Source organism: Uloborus diversus, chromosome 2 (genome assembly GCF_026930045.1).
Source record: "Uloborus diversus isolate 005 chromosome 2, Udiv.v.3.1, whole genome shotgun sequence".
Classification (NCBI taxonomy): Eukaryota; Metazoa; Arthropoda; class Arachnida; order Araneae; family Uloboridae; genus Uloborus; species Uloborus diversus.
This window is the reverse complement of record NC_072732.1, coordinates 93,475,652-93,496,944: the sequence shown is the minus strand read 5'-3', so window position 1 is coordinate 93,496,944 and position 21,293 is coordinate 93,475,652. Positions and strand designations below refer to the sequence as shown.

Below are 21,293 nucleotides of genomic sequence, written 5' to 3'. Positions count from 1 at the left end.
AAATTGAAGAAATCGTTAAATCAAAGTTATGCTGCATTTTTCTTTTATGACCGCAAAAACCTCCATGAACCTTTTAGTTACCAAAAAAAAAAAAAAAGAGTTCAACTAGGTTTACTTCGCTAGAGCTTTCAAGCCCATACAGTACAGTAACTGAAATATATTTAAAAGGTTTCTTCCAACTGTGTAAATGAGTAAATAGTATTAATAGAAAATACAAAACTAACATTTGGCAAAATTTTTAATATATATATATAAATATGTACATAAACATAATAAATTATACAATTTTAGGAATATTTGATTGTAAATGCACTTGTTAGAATGCAATTTCATTTTCATTCAAGTAAATAATATTGTCCTTATTCACCCAGTCCCAGCTTTATTTACTCCGTAACAATTCTTCAATCTGAAAGGAAACACAGTGATCAATCATGAGCAAGAGCCACACTTAAAAAATATACAAAATTAATTTTTTTGAGTTAATTGTTTTACATACTTCAAAATATTTAGAATTTCTATTAGTACAACCAAAAGAACCATTTAATGAAAATGTAAAAACTTTTTACATAATTAATTTTAATTTACTAATATTATACAGTACTAATAGAAAAGCTTTAAATCCACTGATAATATTTTCCAGATAACAATGTGACTGCTTCTCCATAACAAAGTTTACAAGAGGTTGTTTCTCTTTTAGAAGTTTCTGAAGAAAGCTTCATATATTGACAAGAACTCGTTTAAATTTGCTCATGTTTGGACTAACCACAAAGGAGACATTGAAAAAGAAAAACATGCTTTGGAAGGGGCATGCAGTACTTACTAGTATATGCTCAACTGTTAACTTCTTCATGTCTTACAGACAAAAATTTTTGTAAAGCACAGGAAAATATAGATCAGGAAGTGACAATGAATAAACTATAAAAAATGAATTTTAAACCTAAAGATTATTTCTATAAACTTGGTTTTTGTACTAAAATGTTGTTGATGTTGTCTTGTGCCAGTTAGGTTGGCAATTTGGGGTGCGCTGCTTCACTTTTCCAACTGTATCATAATTTGGTGTGAAGTACGATTTCCACAGTACACACATGCCATATGGACCCAATAATGGGGGTAGGCAACCATTCACAGCATAACAACACATTCACACAAAGAAAGGACAAGGACAGGAGAGATAACAGTACATCCATGCCTGAGCCGAGATTCGAACTCAGGACGTCTCCATCGCAGTAAAATTTGAGAAGTTATAAAGACACAAGTTGGCACAAGGAATACAAAACCACAATTGTTGCTACTTGTGGAGAGCTATTGAGCTGCTTGATATACATCATTGCATGCTTGATGCTGCTCCCTAGCAGAAACTGAAAAATTAATTTAAAAACTGCTTCCTGAAGGTCCAGAAGTATTGTATTTTTTTTCTGTTAGGGGCCAAAGACCCCAAGGCCAAAGTAGTCCATATCTATATGTTTCTGCTCAAAATCTAACGTATTGAAATTTTATTGACATAACATAACACTAATACAAGCTTAGAAAAGAAGGGAAAACATATCTCCTATAGATGTTTTGAAATAAAATGCTACAATTTCATGATTATACAAAATGCAAATATAAGTTACCTTTGCTCATAAAAGGTTTGACAAGGTATGTATTGATTTAAATATTGTAAGTGGAAAAATAATTTACAACAGCAATTGTTAAATAATAATAATAAAAAAAATTCTAATTACTTGAGCCTTGTACATAGATTTAACATCAGCTAAATCCAATTGCAATTCCTCCGTTTCTTCAACCTTTTCGCCATACATTTGTAATAAAGTATTATATTTTTGATCAAGGTCCTAGAAAAGAAATAAAGCTCTATAAATAAAAAGCACACCTACTTCATTCTTGGGTTTCAGTTTGCTGTATCAAGTAATTGGAAATCAAGATGCAGGCGGATGGCACAGTGATATGAGTATAAATAAACTGCGCAGAGAGGGAAAAAGTTAAAAAAAATTAAAATTTAATCTCATAAAAATTTTGATTCTTTTTTTGGAGCAGTATCTAATATTCATAACATTTGTATACTTATACAGATTTTAAGAAATAGGTGTTCTCTATACTGTAAAAGTACTTATTTTTGCGACGCTTTAATTTTCGCTATCTCGTCATAATGGTTAAAATTGAGACTTTCTCAAATATTTCTGCTAAATTTATATAATCAACTTTTGATACTGTGCAAATAAAATTCGCAAAATTTTCTATGCTGGAAATTATAGTAGCTTTACCTTTACTAGGGATGCGTCGTTCGTGAACGAACAGGTCATCAAGGACAAATTCTTAAAATGAACGGATCCATCCGTTCACTTAAAAAACAAACGACCATTCTTTTGAACGGTAAGCAGTTTGGAACATATAGTATTGATGCACTTGTGATAAAACCATATATTTTTTTTAAAAAATTACATCCATCTTCAAATTTTTAACTATATACCAATCTCAAATTCCTTTTTTTACCAATGCAGTACACATTTATTCAAACTTTTTTACATTCTGCTTTATTCATAATTTTACTTTAATTGTTGCAGTTCATTTGCAATTTTCTAACATATCCATTGGTAAAGTTTGTGTAACTTAGTTGTGCTACTAATAAAATGTTTGGACATTCCACTGCCTGTCCCATGCCCATGCTGAAATCTTTCTAACGCTTTCTGTTGCCAAAATTATTTCTAAAAATACAATCTTTTTTGATCTCATCGGTACTGTGGGATAATTTTAGCGCTCTCTAATATTTGTTGGTTTATCCTTTTGTTTTTAAATTAAATTATCTGGTACTCCGGCTGACCTACCGATACAATTGTTGTTACTTTTTCTTTATGCATGGTCTATTGGTAATATTGTATATACAGTGCTGTAGCTGGAAAATTTAATGACTTAATTTTTTGACATGCTGAACTAAAAGCTGCGATTTTTTGGAATGTAAAATGTATCTTACCATTCGGCAACTGAGAAATATCTCATAAAATGAACTCTAATTGTTCTTCTATACATATAAACCTGAATAAAGTTTTTTTTTTTTGATTAATTTTTCAAAGGCATATTTTCTTATTTATAGATCACTTTATTTATTTTTCTTTCAAAGAATATTACTAATCTAATGTGTGGTGATGCGTCCCACACTCTCCAGAGTATCTGCGCTCCTGTAATCGCGCTGCGAGCGCATAGTAAAACAACTACTTCTTCTTCCCGGAGAATGGAATGATGTGGTGTTTACAGTTCCGACTGACGAGCGTCACAGAAGGGCTTGTTTCACTTTCACTGTATTGTTATTGAAATAGTAAATTTATTTTTATCACTGGCGATGTTTACTCAAGTCTCTGCACACATGCAGCTCACTACAAATGAAACATTTTGAATGTACGTGAGTATGTTGTGCAGAGAGATCACCTGCAACTTTTTTTAAATGATCGAAGTCCTTCAAATGAATGAGTTGAATGAACAGATCAAAAGAATGAACTATCATCTGATCAATGGATCATTAAAAAGAACGACTTTCTCCACCCCTAATTTTTATGAAAACTAAGGCTCGAGAAAATAAGTGCTTTTACAGTAGAAATAAAATCCCTTATGTGCTTTTTTATACATAACTTTTTAAGATAATATACCCTTCTAAAATCATAGACTCATTTCAGGCTCTTTTTACAAGAAAAATTCAAATAGGCATTAAAGAAATGTTACATGAGTTAATTGAAAGTTTAATTTATTATGACTTCCAATAACATTTGACTATAAAGATAGATAATTATTGTAAGTGTTATACCAAATTAAAGACACATTTGATAAAATTATACAAAGAATCATAAATTGAATATAAGAAATATCCTATGTGCTGTCCGTTCTCAAAAGCAAAGACTACCACTTTGGATAGATTCAATTTTAAAAAGGGGCAATAGGTTGAGGATGGGCATTTTCTGCTCACACTTGTTATCTCTCTTTTATATTGCTACTTTTGAAGAACTGCTAAATGTATTGTTTTTTGCACCTTTTACTTCCGGGTTTCTCTCCCCTTTTTTTTTTGATACTAGGGGGCTCTGCCCCCTGCTCGCTAAGGTTCATCAACCCCAGAAGATTGCTTCGCAATCTTATTTGATTAGCAAAGATTTAAATCGTTAGTTACAAAGAACAGGGTTGCCACAGAAGTTCAAGAATGAAATTCCCCGACATTTCCAGGTTTTCCACGTAGTTTTGAGAAAAATTCCAGGTTATCGATCTCCACCTTCATTTTGCAACATTAATATATACATCTCAAATTTTGATAAAACTTACCTCATTTTCAAAGTTTACAAATAATGGTTACCAAATTTAATTTACTCAAGCTGAAATAATCAAAAATATGTACTAAGGGTGGTTCAATTTTTTTTTTTTTTTCTCTCAGCTCGAGTCCAAGACACCCCTTATTTTTTTACTAATAGTATTGTGCTGTAAAAGTTTTAGCTTCTTACTCAAATTTTAAGAGGGTGCTCAATGACCCCTTAATTTAACATTAGCTCTAGCATAGAAAAAGTCACAAATTTAGAAGCATTTAATCAGGCCCGCGCCAAGCCTGACCGGCGCCCGGCAAAACTATTGTATAAACACCTGGAATGAGGGTTTGTAGACACATATGACGTAGAAAATAATGCGTTTGGCATTTAATTTATTAAAAAACAATGTGTTAAAATGTGTATTTAATTGTGGATTACAGTGTAAGTTTTTACTTCATAACTCGAAGTTATTTCGATTTCAGTAGCTCCTCTGCTAGCTAAAGCGTTTTGGAAAAAGAAAATATTTTAAATGTCAAAGTTAACACTTCGCCGCTCTAAATATCTCTGAAATCACTAATTGATGAATAATTAATCTAGTTTCAGGAGTGTTAAAACATAACAACAGGGTACTCATTATTCTTCTAAGTTGAAGTATAGAGGATATCCCGCCTTAAAATCTAAAACTGAAGTCCTTCCGGTAAAAACCAACAAATTAAAAATATTTAAGGCATTGAGTATGATATCTAAAACAAATACATCGTCCAAAGCTCTTTTTTGACACACAAATAATTAAAGAAATAGGAGGAGGCTTGAGTAATTATGGTTAAATCGTTACTTTTTGGAACAAAAAAAGTAACCAAAATTGTTGTCTACAATATGCAAACATTACGCACAAGTAAAATATATGCAAATGGGCTTTCAGTAGTTTTTAAGTAAGATAATATGAAATAGTTGAATTACCACGAACGATTACAAATCCCAAAAAGACATGTGCAGTGAAACCTGTGTAATTTGACCACTTGCGGTGCACAACTTTAGTGGTCAACTTAAGCGTGGTCGACTTATAGAGGTTGAATTATATGATAAGATCTAATTCTGTGCCTGAAAATAGCGGTCACCTTAGACAGGTGGTCAACTAACAAGGGTGGTCCACTTTACAGGTTTTATTGCATTACACTAATTACAATACAACATATTCACCTCAAGATCCAAAATGGGGAATAGAAAATTTCTTGCGCCTCATATATTCAGACTTGTGTACTATTGACATACCGAGAAAGCAACCATGGCTCCAGATCAGGAAAAAAAATGCTAATGTATGCATTAATTAGCATCACGTGTTTTCAGTGTAAAAGATTACACTTTTGAATAGCATATTTAGACACAAAAAGGCAATTATTTTCCCTTCAGATAGGCAACGAGTATATTGCTTGTTTCAATGAGCAGTGTAATTTCATCGCCACCATTGGATATAATCAGGGCCTGATGAACGCACGTTCCGACAAATCCATGGAATGGACACCACAATTTTAAGGGCACTAAAATTGGGGTAAATGTCTTTATTTCTTCCCGTTTTGGAAAACCCACATGAAAAATGTGCAGATTTTCTTGTGAGAGGGTCACCAAATTTTGCCAGGGCATGGGTCATCACTTTGGATTGACCGGGCTCTGAATATATTGAAAAGTTCAATTTTATTTATTTTTTTTGGTTGCAGAGAATCCCCCCATTTGGAGCAGCTTTGATTGGCAGAGCTCGGCGCCTGTTTTTACCCCGGCGACATCGTGCGTCGCACGACCTCGCACATAGGGACGGCGCGGCCCTGCATTTAATTTAAACCAGCTGTTTTTTTTTAATGTAAGTAATTATTTTATTGCAATGAATATGCATATAACTCGTGTAGATTATAGAATGTAACATTGTTTTTTTCAGTTCAATGTATTTTTTTAACCCCCTCCTCATACTTATGAAGTTTGAGGGAGGGGGTCGAGCACCCTCTTTCAGTTGGAATAGGAAGTTAAAATTCTTCCAGTATTTTACTATCCACAAGTCTAAAAAACATTGAATGGTGTCGTGTTTTCTAAGAGAAACCTTTTTTTTTTAAAGTGTATTTTTGAACTACCCTAATGTACTAACACAAGCGAAGCAAATCGCTGTAATAAACAATTAATGTAAATGTAGCATATCTAATTTTCAATAGCGAGGAGCCACTGCCTTACATCAAGTGAAAGAACTGCAAAATTAACAATTGTGACATCTGTATCACAAAAATAAAGTTAATTGCTAAAATAATCTGAACTAAAAACTTATGAAACCTAAACTTTTTCAATTATTGCCTTCTACTCCTCCAATCCATTGAACTCAAAGCACTTTTAGACTTTGGCCTGTAAAAAAATCATGCATCTTTTAGCTTCACATATTTCCCCTGTTTGTTGCTCATAAAACAGGGGTGCTCCCCCCCCCCAAGTTCAATGGCACACCCCCCCTATATTTCTGAACACTTTGCACTTTTTTTATTTTTAACCATCTTTTTTTATATTTTTTTTACCTATTCATTTATTTTTAATTACTATTGTTTTGAAAGAAAAGTGTGCTCACTCCCCAATAAAATACACACACACAGATGAAAATAATAAAGTAAAATAATATGAGTAAATAGTTTGAATAAAAATAAAGTAAAATAAATAATTAAAAAATCCCGCCCCCCCCCCCCAAAAAAAAAATTTGATGGCACGACTTGCGCCATAACCACTCCTGTGGGCACCCTGTCATAAAGTTAAATTTTGAGCATTGATCAGAAACTTCTCTGATGTGCAGATTTTTTTTTATCGGATTACTTTTATTTTGAAAGAAAGAAGCGCATTGGAAGTCTTTAAAGATCACTACCAAAATACTAAAAGATTAGCGATACTTCTGTAAAAAAGAAACTTTCTAAGTTTAAAATTGTCTAATGAACTAAATTTACAGAACAAAATAGTTTAGAATAATACGATTTCATTAATTAATTTAAAGAAATAATATAAAATATGAAAACATTATTGCAACTCATTAAAAACTTCAGTCGCAAGCACTCGCAGACAAAACAATGTGCTGTGCATCATAACAACTTCAGAACTGCTGATGTAAACAAGCAGCGTTTAAACAGAGCCCTGCTCAAAGGAGGAAGAAAAGGAAGAAAAGAAGTACCTTCTGTGCATGTCTGCCGCCGACTGCTATGGTGCACACACGCCAATGGCAAAGAGTTGATAAAAAGAACTGCAGGGGGAAGAAGAAAGAGGGGAATGACAAAACCACGAATGGGAAGGGAATGGCGGAGAAAAAAACAAGGCTGAAAGGTTTTTTTTTGACGTCATAGACCACGGGCCGGGCTGCGCTAAGAACGATCGAAATATGCAATTTTTCATTTTCCCTGACATTTCCCTGATTTTCGGCCATTTTCATTTTCCCTGACAATTCCAGGTTTTCCCGGTTTTCCCAGTGCGTGGCAACCCTGAAAGAAACAGATTAAAAAATGCAATATGAGCTCCCTTTGGATCAAAAAGCACCCCTTTCCGGGGTTTCAAAATAACTTGCACCAACTTGCAGAGCCGTAAGGGCTAAGGTGCTCCTGAGCATTGCAAAACTGTCGTTTTGTATATTCATGGTCTTAGTACTATATTATGCACTTTAGCTCGGGGGTTGAATTGAGTTGAGCCTAAGATTTTCAGGAAAAATTGAAACCCTTAAAGTTTGTGAATAAGGGAAAGAAGAAACATGCAAATCGAAAAGACGAAACTATGGCAACACCAAATAAAACATCAATAATTTTAATGGAGATGAGGATTATTCGAACTTTATTTTTAATGGCTTGTAACTTTTTTTCCTTTGGAGATAGAAACTCAGTTTTTCGATCATAGGTTGAGTTAGATCTGGAGTAAAAAAGCCGCTCTTTTCAGTAGTGTCAAAAAGAAAACTGTGGGACAATTCCTCCGCTTTTTGCTGATAGATTAATGAAGAAAGTAGTGCCTAAATTTTAGCTAAGCCTAAAAAAGTTTGACCTAAAAACAAAAATAACTTCCGCTGTATTTAAGTTACAGCATCGAAACAAATTGCGTAGAACGCGGGAAAATTCTACCCTTTCATACGATATGTAATATTAATACGTGCAAGTAATTTTTAACCCCTTTAATAGGCAACAATGGGAAATTTATGCAAAATTTGAGCTCAAAAAATTAATTACAAAAAACTAATTCAAATTAAAAAAAATAACACCCCAGATGCACACCCCCAAGGCTCAAAGTAATTTTGTACAAAATTTCAAGGCTGTAGGTGCTATGGGGTCTCCTGGATGCACGTCCCCGCCACAGACTTCCTTCAAGAATTTTTTTGAAACCTTACTTTTATTTACTATAAAGAGAAAATAAGAGCAGATGTGACGCATGAGCAAATTGGCGCTAGGTATCAGATAAGGGAAACAGACAGTATTATATTTTTATTTTCCAACAATAAAAATGTTTTAGTGTGGCAGAGGTAAAAACGGTTGATGCCTGGGTAAATTTTTCCTTGGACCGGAGAATTCATCTAGGGAACCAACGGTTTCAAGTCCTTGCTATATAAGGTTTCAATTTAAACCACTAAATTCAGTTTACTACTTTTTTTTTTGTGAAAATGCATTTTTAAGCGAATTATATTGTTATTTTTTAGATCAAAACTTACTTACTTAAAAAAAAAATGAAAACTGATGAATGATTCCTACAACTTTAAAATGCATAACTTCAATCAATAAAGAATTGGCTTCAAAGAAACCATGCTGAAGGGAAATGAACATGCACTGAATGGTGCATCTTTGCCTCTCTTTTTCAGTTTTTTTTTAATGTAATATATTTTTATCTTGCAGTGATTCAACATTTATAGAATCAGGGTCGATCCTAGGGTGCTGGTCGCCTGTGTGCAAAGATCTAATGTGCCGCCTCTCAAGAGTAATTTGCATATTTTGACTAATCTTTAACATCAATATAAATCTTTCTTTAAATTTCTATGCCAAGTTTGAATTAAAAAAAAAGGGGGGGGGGGGGGGGGGGAATTGGAAGAATTATCTTATAAAAAGGAAGAAATTTTTTATAGTAAGAAACTCCTTAGGTACAATTTATATCTTTGAAGAAAGAAGTAGACACCAAAATTTACTAGTCGTAAAAACACGTTTTATAGTCTCTCTTCGGTGACATCAGAGAAGGGACGAAGGAAGGGGAAGCGTGGGGGGAGGTGTCAGGGGTTCAGGGGAGGAGGATTGCTCTAATAAAATTATCAAAATTGGCGTATGAAAAATAATTTTTAGTTAATCTTTAGTTGTGCTTGGTTGCAAGGACAAAAGAGTCAAGTATATTCAAGGTGCATGGAGAAATTTTCGAAATTGACGTCAAACATCGCAATTTTAGGAACTTTTTCGAGACTTTAGGTGAAAGTAATGTTTGCAGTTCTTTCCTAAAATTCTTTCAAAATTGAAATCAATTTGAAGCTTTTTTTTAAGGCTGTAGTTTAGGAAGGATCGGCGTTCTTCCCGAAAAATCTCCGAAACTGAAATTTTAAACCCGCAATTTTGGGTTACCTTTGTTGACGTTGCAAGAGGGAGGGAGATTCAATCGTCAACCATCGAAAGATTTCGAAATATAAGTTTAAAACGCAAAAATGGACCGTCTTTAATGACGGTAGGGGATCTGGCAGCTACCCTCCGGTAATTTCTCGGCACTATTTTTTCAAAAAAGCGTTTTTGGCTAGATTTGAAAATAGGGGAAACGTGAAAATATTCCGAACCAAAATATTTTTTGGAACTGAAATCCATTATAGGCTATTTTTGGGAAGGAAGAATTTTGGGGCTCTTAAGCGGATATTTCTAAAATTGCAATTTTATATTATCTTTGGTGACGTTAAAAAAACTGGGAAGCTTCTACGGATCTTTCGGAAATTTTTCAACATTAATATCTGAAAAATATAACTATAGACTTTTGTCCATCTCACCTGGACGATTGATGGATATGCCCCTGGCACCGTAAAAAGTTACATAAGCCTGGCAGTTCTCCTCCGGAATTCTTTAGAAATATAAGTCCCAAAATCGTATTTTAAGCATTGTTTGATAACGATGGGATTAAGAGCAGGCGGGGGTTCAGTGTGCCCTCACGAACTGTGTTTTTGAAACTGAAGTCAATTTCAGGCTAGTTTAGGCCAGAATGCTATGGCTCCACGGAACCGTCTAAAAACGAAATTTTCAGGTACATAGTGATTGCGTTGGAGAAAAGGGGGATCCGGGGTCTTTCCCCAAAAGTTCTTGAAATTGATGTTTGAAAAATGCAATTTTAGTTTGTTTTTTAATACGTTAAGTGAAAGGGGGTGGAATTAGGGGCTTCTCTAAAGACGCTAATTGAGAGGTAGTAATGTTTGCGAATGGATTTCGGGGTCCTCCACTGTAAAAATTTCGAAAAATGCCAAAGCAATTTTATATGACGTTTGATGATAGGAAGGGCTGTCGTCTGAAAACACGTTTTGGATTTTGGAGCCAACATTTTTAGGCTATGTTTGATTAAATTAAGGCGGAAGAGGTGAATCAGAGACTTAATTGGGTCCTTTAGATCGATGGTTCAACCAGAGAAATTTTCCGAAAGTGAAGTCCTAGAAACGCAATTTTAAGCCTTTTTTAGTTTCGTCAAGGAGGTCAAGGCATCCTTTTGGATCTTCGTTTTGGAGCCACATTTAAATTTGCTTCCCGGGGCAAGGGCCCTGTCTTCCTTCCTCATCTGAAACCGGGCAGTTCGTTCAAGATTTTAATCAGAAAAATTGTAGTAAAGGGGGGAAAATACAACATTTTAGTTCGTCATTCATATATGTTTACTCTCAAGGGAGTGGTAATTTTCCACTTTTTCTCCACGCATCCACGATTATTAAACAGAGTTTGTTACATAGTTTGTTGTTTGAAATGCTTGCGAGAGGACCAAATCAGTATAGCTTTTATTTAATTAATAAAATATGTCTTCATTGTTTAGGTCTATAAAAGCTTGGGGGGAAACATTCGTGGACGCCCTCGGTGCTCCTTTTAGACGGCACCATTTCATGCATCAGAAGGGGGCATTTCCTCTCCCCTGTATCCATGCCTGATTACCAGTTCTGTCACCAAACTTTGCAACCAAATGAAGCATGTGTGTTAAGAGTAGATATTAATGGGCAATAAACCAACAAAATGTTCCCTAACATTCTATTTTTCATGAACTATGCTATGCTGTCGGGAAATCGACACTTACTTTGATAATTGAACATTTAAAATTCAACATATTTATTCGACTTATTATAAGTTATCTTGTGAGAAATTCTTGAAGAATTTTACTAGATTATAAGAATTATATGATGCGGCCTGGGGCCGCCCCTTGCTTTGGCCGCCCTTGTGCGGCCCACACTCTGCACACCTGCTAGGATCGGCCCTGTATAGAATATTGATTATTGTTTCTTTATGGTGGTGGTTAGTCTAAGAGCAATTATTAATTTTGGATCAAAAGCTTTTTTTAAGTAACAGCTGAAATACTTAATTAGCATACTAAAAAAAAAAATATTATAAACTATTAAATTGCCCCATGAAGTAATACATAAATATTTTGAAGTCTTTATTGTTTTATTTCTTAAATTTTAAAAATACACTTAAAATTAGTTTGTTTATGGCTTGAAATCCCCAAAATCCTAAAATCCGTATGACCACTTCTCCCAAGTTGTGCAGATTTTTGATCCCAACTACATATAAACTTGTCTCTGAAATTCTATTTGTCCAAGACCCCCTGATATTTAAACATTGCTAACAGTGAACACAGAACATGCACAAGACTGGGGACTTCTGGGTGCCATGCCATGCATACGAACTTTGGATGTGTCAGAAGGTCAACAGATCTGTTTAAGTCTTCATGTATATTTATAATTCTTTCCCTTTGTTGTATTTTTATTTAAGGTTCATTTCCTAAGACTACTTTTGAATAACTGTTAGGCCCGTTTAAGCCTTGAAACTTCAGTATGACATTAACAAACCCTACGAACTGAGAGTAAGTACATAAAAACTGGGAAAAATATAATTGCATATCGAAAAGAAATCCCTACATGAACTAACTTTTAAAACTATTTGAATATTTGCAAAAAAAATAAAAGCTACTTACTTTAAATTCCTTTTCCACAGATTCTAACTTGCTTAATCTTTTGTCCAGATCTTCATTTTGTTCTGATAATTGCACTAGTTCACGGGTCATTGATTCCTTTAGTTGTTCTAGTTTATTAATTTCAAACTGAAATTTATTAAACAAAGCATTTAATAATCAGTAATAGAATGCTAAAATAAGGCTTTACAAACAGTCAAATCTCATTATGACATAACCCTCTGGACCAGGGCTGCGGAGTCGGAAGAACCGACTCCGATTTCTGGATTTTGAAATGTCCAATTCCAACTCTGTCTTTTTTATTTATTATATTTTTTTTTCAAACCGCCCTTCATTGGAAGGGGGAGGGGGGAACCACTAAACAGAGATTGAAATACTAATTCCTTTTTATGAAATTTCTGCTTTGTATTTTATTGTAAACCTAAGATGCATACAACGCTAGAAGTTGAATTTGAAAATCAAATTATCCAATGGTTGCAATTTCTAAAGTGAGATTACTTAAAAATCCCATTTTTGAAAAATTGAAAAGGATTAATTTGCTTCCCTTTTATGTTTAACAAGGAGATGTTGATAAAATCCTGTGTTTTTAATTTTTCGAACTGTAACTTGAGAAAAAAAAAACTTTTTTGCTAAGTCAATAAACTTTTCTTGAGAGGGTTCCCGGTGACGCCCATCTGGTGGGTGAGGCCTCAACTTAATTTCAGAGTATATAAAAATTGAAATACTTTTATTCTGAAAAATTTCCTTAATAATAAATCTTAGATTTCATCTTTAAAATTTCAACTCAAACATTGCACTATATTGTGGGGAGAGGTTGGGTACATGTATGTCTGGAGCAAATTTTACACAAAATGTGGCGGTATACAGCTTTGTACGAATTGCTTTTACTATACCTACATTTCTTGGCTCAATTTTAATTTTAGTTTTATTGGCAGCTTTAGAATCAACCTTAATAAGAAGATTTTAGGATTAACTACAATTATTGAGTGTTGTAATAAATCATGTACTAATTTTATTTTGTACTTTTTAGTGATAACCAAAATTTTCTTAGAAAAAAGTCTTCAGACTTAAACATTTATATTTTATTGGATCTTTTGGATTCGCACCATCTTTTGTACCAACATTTATTTGAATTTACCAAGCACCGTCAGAAGTTTCCTGATTTGCTCAAACGATACGTTTATTTTATTTTACTATTTTATGACTGAGAGCAAGGAAAAAAAAATTATTACTTTTTATATGAAAGTGATTATTTAGAAAAAGGTAGGCAAAAAAAAAAGACTGTTTGCTGACAGTTGATATCAGTTAAATAAAGTTAGAAACTGAGCAAACTAGGAGACTGCGGCGTAGGTAGCTGTTACAGCAAGTTTGATGAGCAATCACGGCAGCTGGTTAGCACAATGACATTTTCTTATTAGTAGGCCTTTATACATGTAATCAAATAAATTGGCATTCAGTTTTTTTAAAAATTGCAAGGAGAGTCAGCATGGGCACCCATATGCAAAATTGTAAGGGGGGGAGCTCAGATATTTTAACCATAGTTTAGCATGATAATTTCCCCATGAAAACCAATTTCAGGACAGATTAGAGTCATTAAAATTTGATATTTTTAATAACTTTTTACATTTTTGCAAAGAAAAAAGTACTAAAAGCAAGGAAGTTCTAATTTCTAAGGGGGGGGGGGGGCTCGAGCCTCCCCCTTGTCCCCTACATGGGCACCCTTGAGAGTCAGTCAAAGTTAAAGAAAAAAAAGAAACCAGGAGTTGGAGTCGGCATGTTTTCGAACAACTCCGACTCTGACTCCTTGACCCCAAAATCAATCCGACTCCGACTCCACAGCCCTGCTTTGGACTTTCTAAGAAAAGTGATGTATTAACGGGAATTCGCTTGGAAATACCCTTTTTACCCCCCCCCCCCCCGTTTCACGGACACCAAACTTTTCTTTCCCCTCTCACTGAGAAATTCCCCCCAAAAAGGGGAAAACTGACGAGTAATACTCCAGGTTTGCTAACACTATTTTCCGAAAATGGGAAATGATATGAATAGTTAAATATATTTATTATTAGAAAGATATTTATATCCATATTCGACAATTTTACAGTCGTATATAATGTAAATACGAAAACAAATGGTTAATAATTTCCCAGAGTATTGATTTGTTCTGTCTCACTCCATTTTCAACTTTTTTTTTTAAAGACAGAAACCATACTATTACACTGCAATTGAATAACCGTGTTTTCTTCTCTCCTGCTACTTTTCCTCCTAACTTGTGCCTATAAATGTTTTAGATATCTACCAATTCAGTAGGGTTTCACATGCTTGTAAGTAACTTAGCAAACAATTAATCCAGGAGAGGGGGGAGCGGGGAGGGGATAGTTAGGAAGGAAAAAAGATGAAGATAACTTATGTTACTACACAATTTCTCATCTGATGTAAGGGAGTGTGGGGCAAAGTAAAAAAGCGGGGCAAAGTGAAACTGAAACATTTACTCTGCTTTTAGTGCCATCTATCTGGTGATATTTCAAATATGTAGTAGCACATGTAGTCTGTTTCTGTCAGGAAAATATATGCCGCTGAAGATGTACATATCGTTGCCTCAGAGCAACACTAAGTCATCTAATGCTAGGAATAACACTAAGATATCTTACTATTGCTCTGAGGCGACGATATGATAACACAGGAAATTTTCAAAAATTGATACTTATAGTGTAATATCTTGTTGCTAGTCAAAAGTTATAATTTGTTACTATAAAATAATAAAATTCTTGTTATTAATGTTTTAAACATTGATTGAGACTTTCGGTGCAGTATTTATTTAGTTAATATGCAGCTTATTTGTATTTTAAACATTTTGTACAATTAGTCAAGTACATATGGGGTAAAGTAAAATAGTTTATTTTGTTTACTCACTCACTCATTTTACTAAATCACTTACATATTCATTTATTAATCACTTCATTTACATCTCTTTAAGAAGTAATTCCTTATTTATTCCTTCATTCACTCTTTTTTACTTACTTATTTTTCTTCAGATATTAATTTACTCATTTAATTATTCGTTTATTGTTTATTAACTTTTCATTTTTTCATTGAAACTTTTATTAACCGATTCATTTAATTTAAAATATTTTTTATAATTGAACAGAAAAAATTTTAATTTTTATTTTGTCCCATGAAAAAAAAAGGGAAAAATGTCCACCTTCTTTTTTTGAAAGCACAAATTTACAGCCAAAAATTAAAAAAAAAAAAAAAAAAAAAAAAAAAAACTGCCGCAATGTAAGTTTTATTATGAAATACAATGTTTTTTCTTTATGTACTGTAATTCTCAAAACAAATTTCCAATTTGTTTCTTTTGAAAAAGTTCAGTCATCTTAATGATCTCACTTTGACCCACATTCCCCTATGTAACATTTTTGAATCAAGGGAGGATGTTATTTATTGTCTAGCAATTTTTTTACCAAAAAATTGCGAAACAAGGCCATACAATTCAAATAAATAACATATACAAATTTTACCTGTAATTGCATTATCTCGCCTTCCCGCTGCTTGAGTTGAGATTGTAAGTTTTCCAACAAAGATGAACCACTGCCTAATCGTAAAGAATCGTAAACAGACATTCTATAACTATTAACAGGTGTGTTTAAACCTTGATCATGGGCTTCATCCTGAAATATAAGCATTCTCATGGTATGACACCCAAAAAAAAAAAATACTTTATTAATTTTATAAAACTAGCCAAAGTCTTACATGTTTACTATTTTGCATAGTCAACACAAAATTTCGTTATTCTTATTATTGATAAAATATGAATTCATGGACATGGTGTATTAGATGTACTGGAATGTTCAGTCCAATGACATCATCCCAAGTTTCAATACACATGCACACGTTCGTTTCAGACCTATATTGCAAGCATTGATGTTCCCATCAATTTTCCTGAGGGTATACTCCCAGTAATCCACTACGCACAATTTGTGTATATGATCATATACATAGTATGGCATAATATGAAAATTTATGTAGCTTGAGGGTATACGCTGCATGATAGTTATACGCTATATATAGTTTATTGAGAGTATATGCGCATAAGGAATATACTCTATGGGAACACCACTGATTGCAAGGTCTCTTTATCATTGCATTCATACACATGTGTTGTTTTCAATGAATTTTAACGAATGTGTGTCATATATTATTTTAAGTAAAATGTGATCATGTAAATATTATTGAAAAAATGTTTACATGATCTTGAGTTATTGTATTTTGCAAAAATTCTGCAACACATAAGAAATGTTACAGAAGCAGTAACAATTTAGTGAATGTTTTTGGTACACATGCCAGTTGGAGTAGAACCTACAAAAGATCGTTAGAAAGTTTTAAAGTTGATAGTTTGGACCTAAATGATTAACCCCTCTGGGCAGTCATCCTTTGTAAATATTTTTACATTTTAGCACATAGGTGTTTATTTCTTACATAAACTTATTTTTATACATTTTTTCATTTAGCATATGGAGAGTAGACTTACTTAACTTTTGTGTATTTTGTGTAAATAATGTGAAAAAATCTTTATAATGTAAGAAATTTTTATTTCCTATAGCATTTCAATGGCACTTATTCATTCTAATTATTTTGTATAATCCATTGGCAAATACAATTAGAAGTCCAAGAGTAGGTGGCATTTTAAAAGTTACACCTATTTTTTGATCCATATATGTTTGAAAGATTTTCATTATGTGGGAAATATATTTTAATTATTTATTCAATGGATAATCATTAAAAAAAACAATATGTTTAGCTTAAAAAATAACTTAATTGCATTAAAAAAATCTTATTTTGTCATTTGCTTTGTTCTTACAGATCAAGAAGAGGCTTAGAATTTGTTTGCTAAAAACAAATTCATGAATGAGTATGGTCCTATATAAACTAGAGCCATACTTTTCATTTTAATATTTTTTAGGAGCATAATGATCATTAATTTTAGATTGAACAGCCAGATAAAAAAATAGAAATATAACAGGAGTTCAAATTAATACCCAAACTTTGACTAAATTTCTTCTTAGTAGTGTTAAGATGATTCTTTTAAATCATAAAAATTTAAATAGTTAATGCATTTTTTATCTATTTCAGTTGATTTGAAATTTTAGCATACATTCAGAGTAAAAAGGAAGAGATTAATTTTAACAGGAAAATCTTTTTTAAGTGCACTTCACTATGTTTTGAACTAGGGATTGCAATACCAGACGAAAAATTCAATACTGATGTTTGAAATTTCTCAAAACATACTTGAAACATATTGTTTTATTGCCACATTTCATAATTTTGTACAAAAATTGTATTATTTAGGAAAATATATTGCGAACAAATATAAAATGAAGGATCAAATATCATAATAAAAAATCAATAATAGTAAAAAAAATTAAACATCTATTTAAGCATATAGTTGTCTCTAAGTATGGAACTCATTTTAGTGCTCAACTTTTCTACAGTTAAAAAATTCCATCTGAATTCAAGCAGGTGGTTGGTACTGTTAACAAAAGCGCGATACACTTCCTATAATTAAATGAAGTTCTTCGTCTTCAAATAATTTGGTCTCTTGGGTGTTATTTTTAGACAAACCATTTGTGAGCGTATTTCTTCTGTATTGTGTGCAATTTTTAAAAAAAAAAATTATGCCAAGTTGTAATTTTTTTCCGACAGATGACACTTTTCCAATATTAACATCACTTTCTCTTGAGCAGGAGAATTTTGTGTTTACTTTTTATTAGCTCTTTGGTTTGAAATTTATGATAAATATGAGTAAATTTGATCATGTTAGTTTTTCTTATTTGTTTTCATTTTTTTTCTAAATTCTTTACAATTATAATTATGTAAATATCTGAAAATATGTTTTAATTGATTATGGTTTACCTCTATGCAAATTTTCAAGGCGCTACATAATTTCTAAATATTATCTTTCCAAGTATAAATCCAAACAGCGAGACAGGACAACAAACCAATACTGGTGACAACAAATTAGCCTTTGTTGTGTTAACAAGAAACGTACAGTTGAGACAAATAATTAAAAATGAAATCATAAAGTATTACTGCTATTGATGGTTGGAATAAATTGTTCATAGGACAAATGCATTTAAAATTACACTCAAAATTAACTTTCACAAAAGGAAAAGTGAGTGATCAGGGAAATGGAAAAAATAAAAACATAGTGCACAAAAGCATACGAAAATGCAATTCATCTCATCATCCAGTAATAACACTATCATTTTGCAACCTTTCCACTACTTTTATTAAATTATATTCTATTAGTTCGTGCTTTTGAAGCCAAATTTTTACACCAATTGATTAATTTTGGTTCTGTATCATGGAAAAAGAAATGTACATTTAAAATATAAGTGGATATTTCATAAGCCAAATTGAAAAGGCTTTAATTGAAACTATTCATTATTTTCAGCTAATACTGAAAATACCGGTATTTTGCCTCAGCAAATAGCGGTATTACGAAATTGAAGAATTACTCAAAATACCGGTATTTGGTATTGCAATCACTATTTTGAACTAATATTGTACCAAACTACATGAAAATCAGTCACGAATGAGTGTGGTCCTATATAAACTAGAGCTATAATTTTCATTTTAATATTTTTTAGGAGCATAATGATTCTTAATTTTAAATTAAACTGCCAGGTAAAAAAATAGCCAGAATACAGATAAGTTATACAATTTAGTTATGTCAACCCAGTGGCAAGGCAGAAAATTTTCTGGAGGGTTGGTTTTATTTCTAAACAGTGATGTTCCTATCAATTTTTCAGAGGGTATACTACCAGTAATATACTATCCACAATATGTGTATGAGATCATATACATAATATGTCTTAAAATATTTTGAGAGTATATAGCATATGTGGAGTATACCCTATGGAAAAACCCATGCTTTTAAATCCCGTCTCCCCTGCTACGCCACATTGTCAACCTTATAAGTTCTCTGGGGTTCAGATAATGCAACATGAGTTACATCATAGCTATAATTCATTGCTTTTGAAATTTAATTTACTTTTAAAATTCAAGTTGAATTTTTAAAGCATTCATGAAAATGTAAATTTAAATTGAATGAGATGGGGAAGTGGATCGGAAAAAGAAGATTAACTTACCTGAGACCAATTATGAATGCTGCTTAAAGAACTTCGCACAGAACCAGTTGGAGATGGACACGGAGAAACATTAGACATAATTAATGCTCTTGCTTCCTAAAAAATTAAAAAAATATTGAAGAACTTTGGATTATAGTTTACATTAGAGTATTAGAACAAACATTTCAAACCTTGGACAAAATACAATAAAAATGAACAACTACTTTTGTTTTTCATATAGATTTAATGTTTTCTTTTAGCAAATAGGAAAGATATGGTTAATAATGTTCAACTTTCAACATGTTATTGAATTAAAAAGCGTTTAATACAGGTATGCTCTGTGGCTGTTTTCCAAGAAATTTAAAGAAAAATTGATAAATTTTCAACATACAGCATGTGAAAAAATAGCATTCACTAAACAAATTTATAGCACAGCAATAGTAACAGTCAGTTTCCATGTTTCATACACTCTACTAGACATTTATTTAAAAGAGCCTGGCATTGCAAAAGTCCTTAAATGAGGTATGTAATAAGTTGATAAAACTAAGGTACGCAACATGTTTATTATTTTTTTTATTATCATTGTTTTCTTTTCATGTTATTTCAAAGAGAAATATTGTTTGAAAAAGAAAAGAGGAACAAATGTTATTTCTGTTGTTGAAATTGAAAACTCATAAAATTCACTTCTATTATATTTTATTACATGGTGTTGAATGTAGATGAGTTATTATTATTATTGAATTTGAATTAAAATAATAAAATAAATATACATATAACTACAGCCCAAAACAAATCAAATAGAGATCTTCAATGAAAATAAACAAAAGACAAAAATATAATACGTACTTTAAATTTCAAATCTTCCTCTAACTTCATAACTTTTTTCTTTTCTAAATCTAGTTGTTCTAAGCAGGTGGCCATGGTGCTTTCTAAGTTATTCTATAAGAAATATCTGTATTATTAAGTTGTTGCTTGAATCTGATTCATAATCAGTGGCGTAGATGCACTTTCTGCCGCCCGGGGCGGTTCCTCAATTTGCCGCCCTTTTGATGTAAAATAGCTAATACATTAAAGAGTCAAAAGTATTTAAAGTAAAACTAAGAACTCAATTAAGAAGGGCAACTTATTATTATTTTTTAAATATTTTTCTTGCAAAAGAAAAAAAGAGTTCAGGGCCCCAATGAAAGATTCCAAATGTTTCGTAAAAATTCGCAATTTTAGTAACACTAATAGAAAAGAGGGTTAGAGCTCTCCCTCTATATTACTTAAAAAAAAAAAAACAATTTTAGGCTTCCTTTGGTGCCCTTAGGGGAGGGGGGGGGGGGATTTTTCAAGGAAATTTTCCAAAGTTGAAGTGTTAAAAAAGCAATTTAGGATATCTTTGGATGCGTGAAGAGATTGGGGAAGGTTCGAGGGCGTTGTCCGGAAAGTTTTTTGACTCGACTATGAAAAACACAAATACAATTATCAACTTCGAATGAAAATTAATTGCCCTGATGAACTGCATGATTGTGACAGCTAATGATTGTTTCATAACTTTTTCACAACTTTTTTTATACAACAAAAAGGTAAAAATTATAAATGCATTTTATTTTAACTTTCATACATTCCATTTATTAAAAACATAAAAAAAATGGGGTGAAGAATGCAGGGCCCACCTGGAATGCCCACCTGGGGGGGGGGAGGGGTCGTGGCGTAGCCTGAGCTATTGAAATTTTAAGGAGGTTGTTTT

The 21,293-nt window shown here is 32.4% G+C and overlaps 1 protein-coding gene across 1 annotated transcript in view; it reads right to left on the bottom strand.

Annotated features, from left to right (window-relative positions):
- Positions 1-237: 237 nt before the first annotated feature.
- LOC129216430 (TATA element modulatory factor-like) overlaps positions 238-21,293 on the bottom strand; it is a 66,735-nt gene continuing 45,679 nt past the window's right edge. The window contains exons 18-23 of the mRNA XM_054850645.1: positions 20,408-20,500; positions 19,583-19,678; positions 15,953-16,102; positions 12,441-12,566; positions 1,725-1,835; positions 238-406 (exon numbers count right to left, since the gene is read on the bottom strand). Coding sequence (XP_054706620.1) covers positions 380-406; positions 1,725-1,835; positions 12,441-12,566; positions 15,953-16,102; positions 19,583-19,678; positions 20,408-20,500 — 603 coding nt within the window. The 3' untranslated portion in view covers positions 238-379. The remainder of the gene's footprint in view (positions 407-1,724; positions 1,836-12,440; positions 12,567-15,952; positions 16,103-19,582; positions 19,679-20,407; positions 20,501-21,293) is intronic.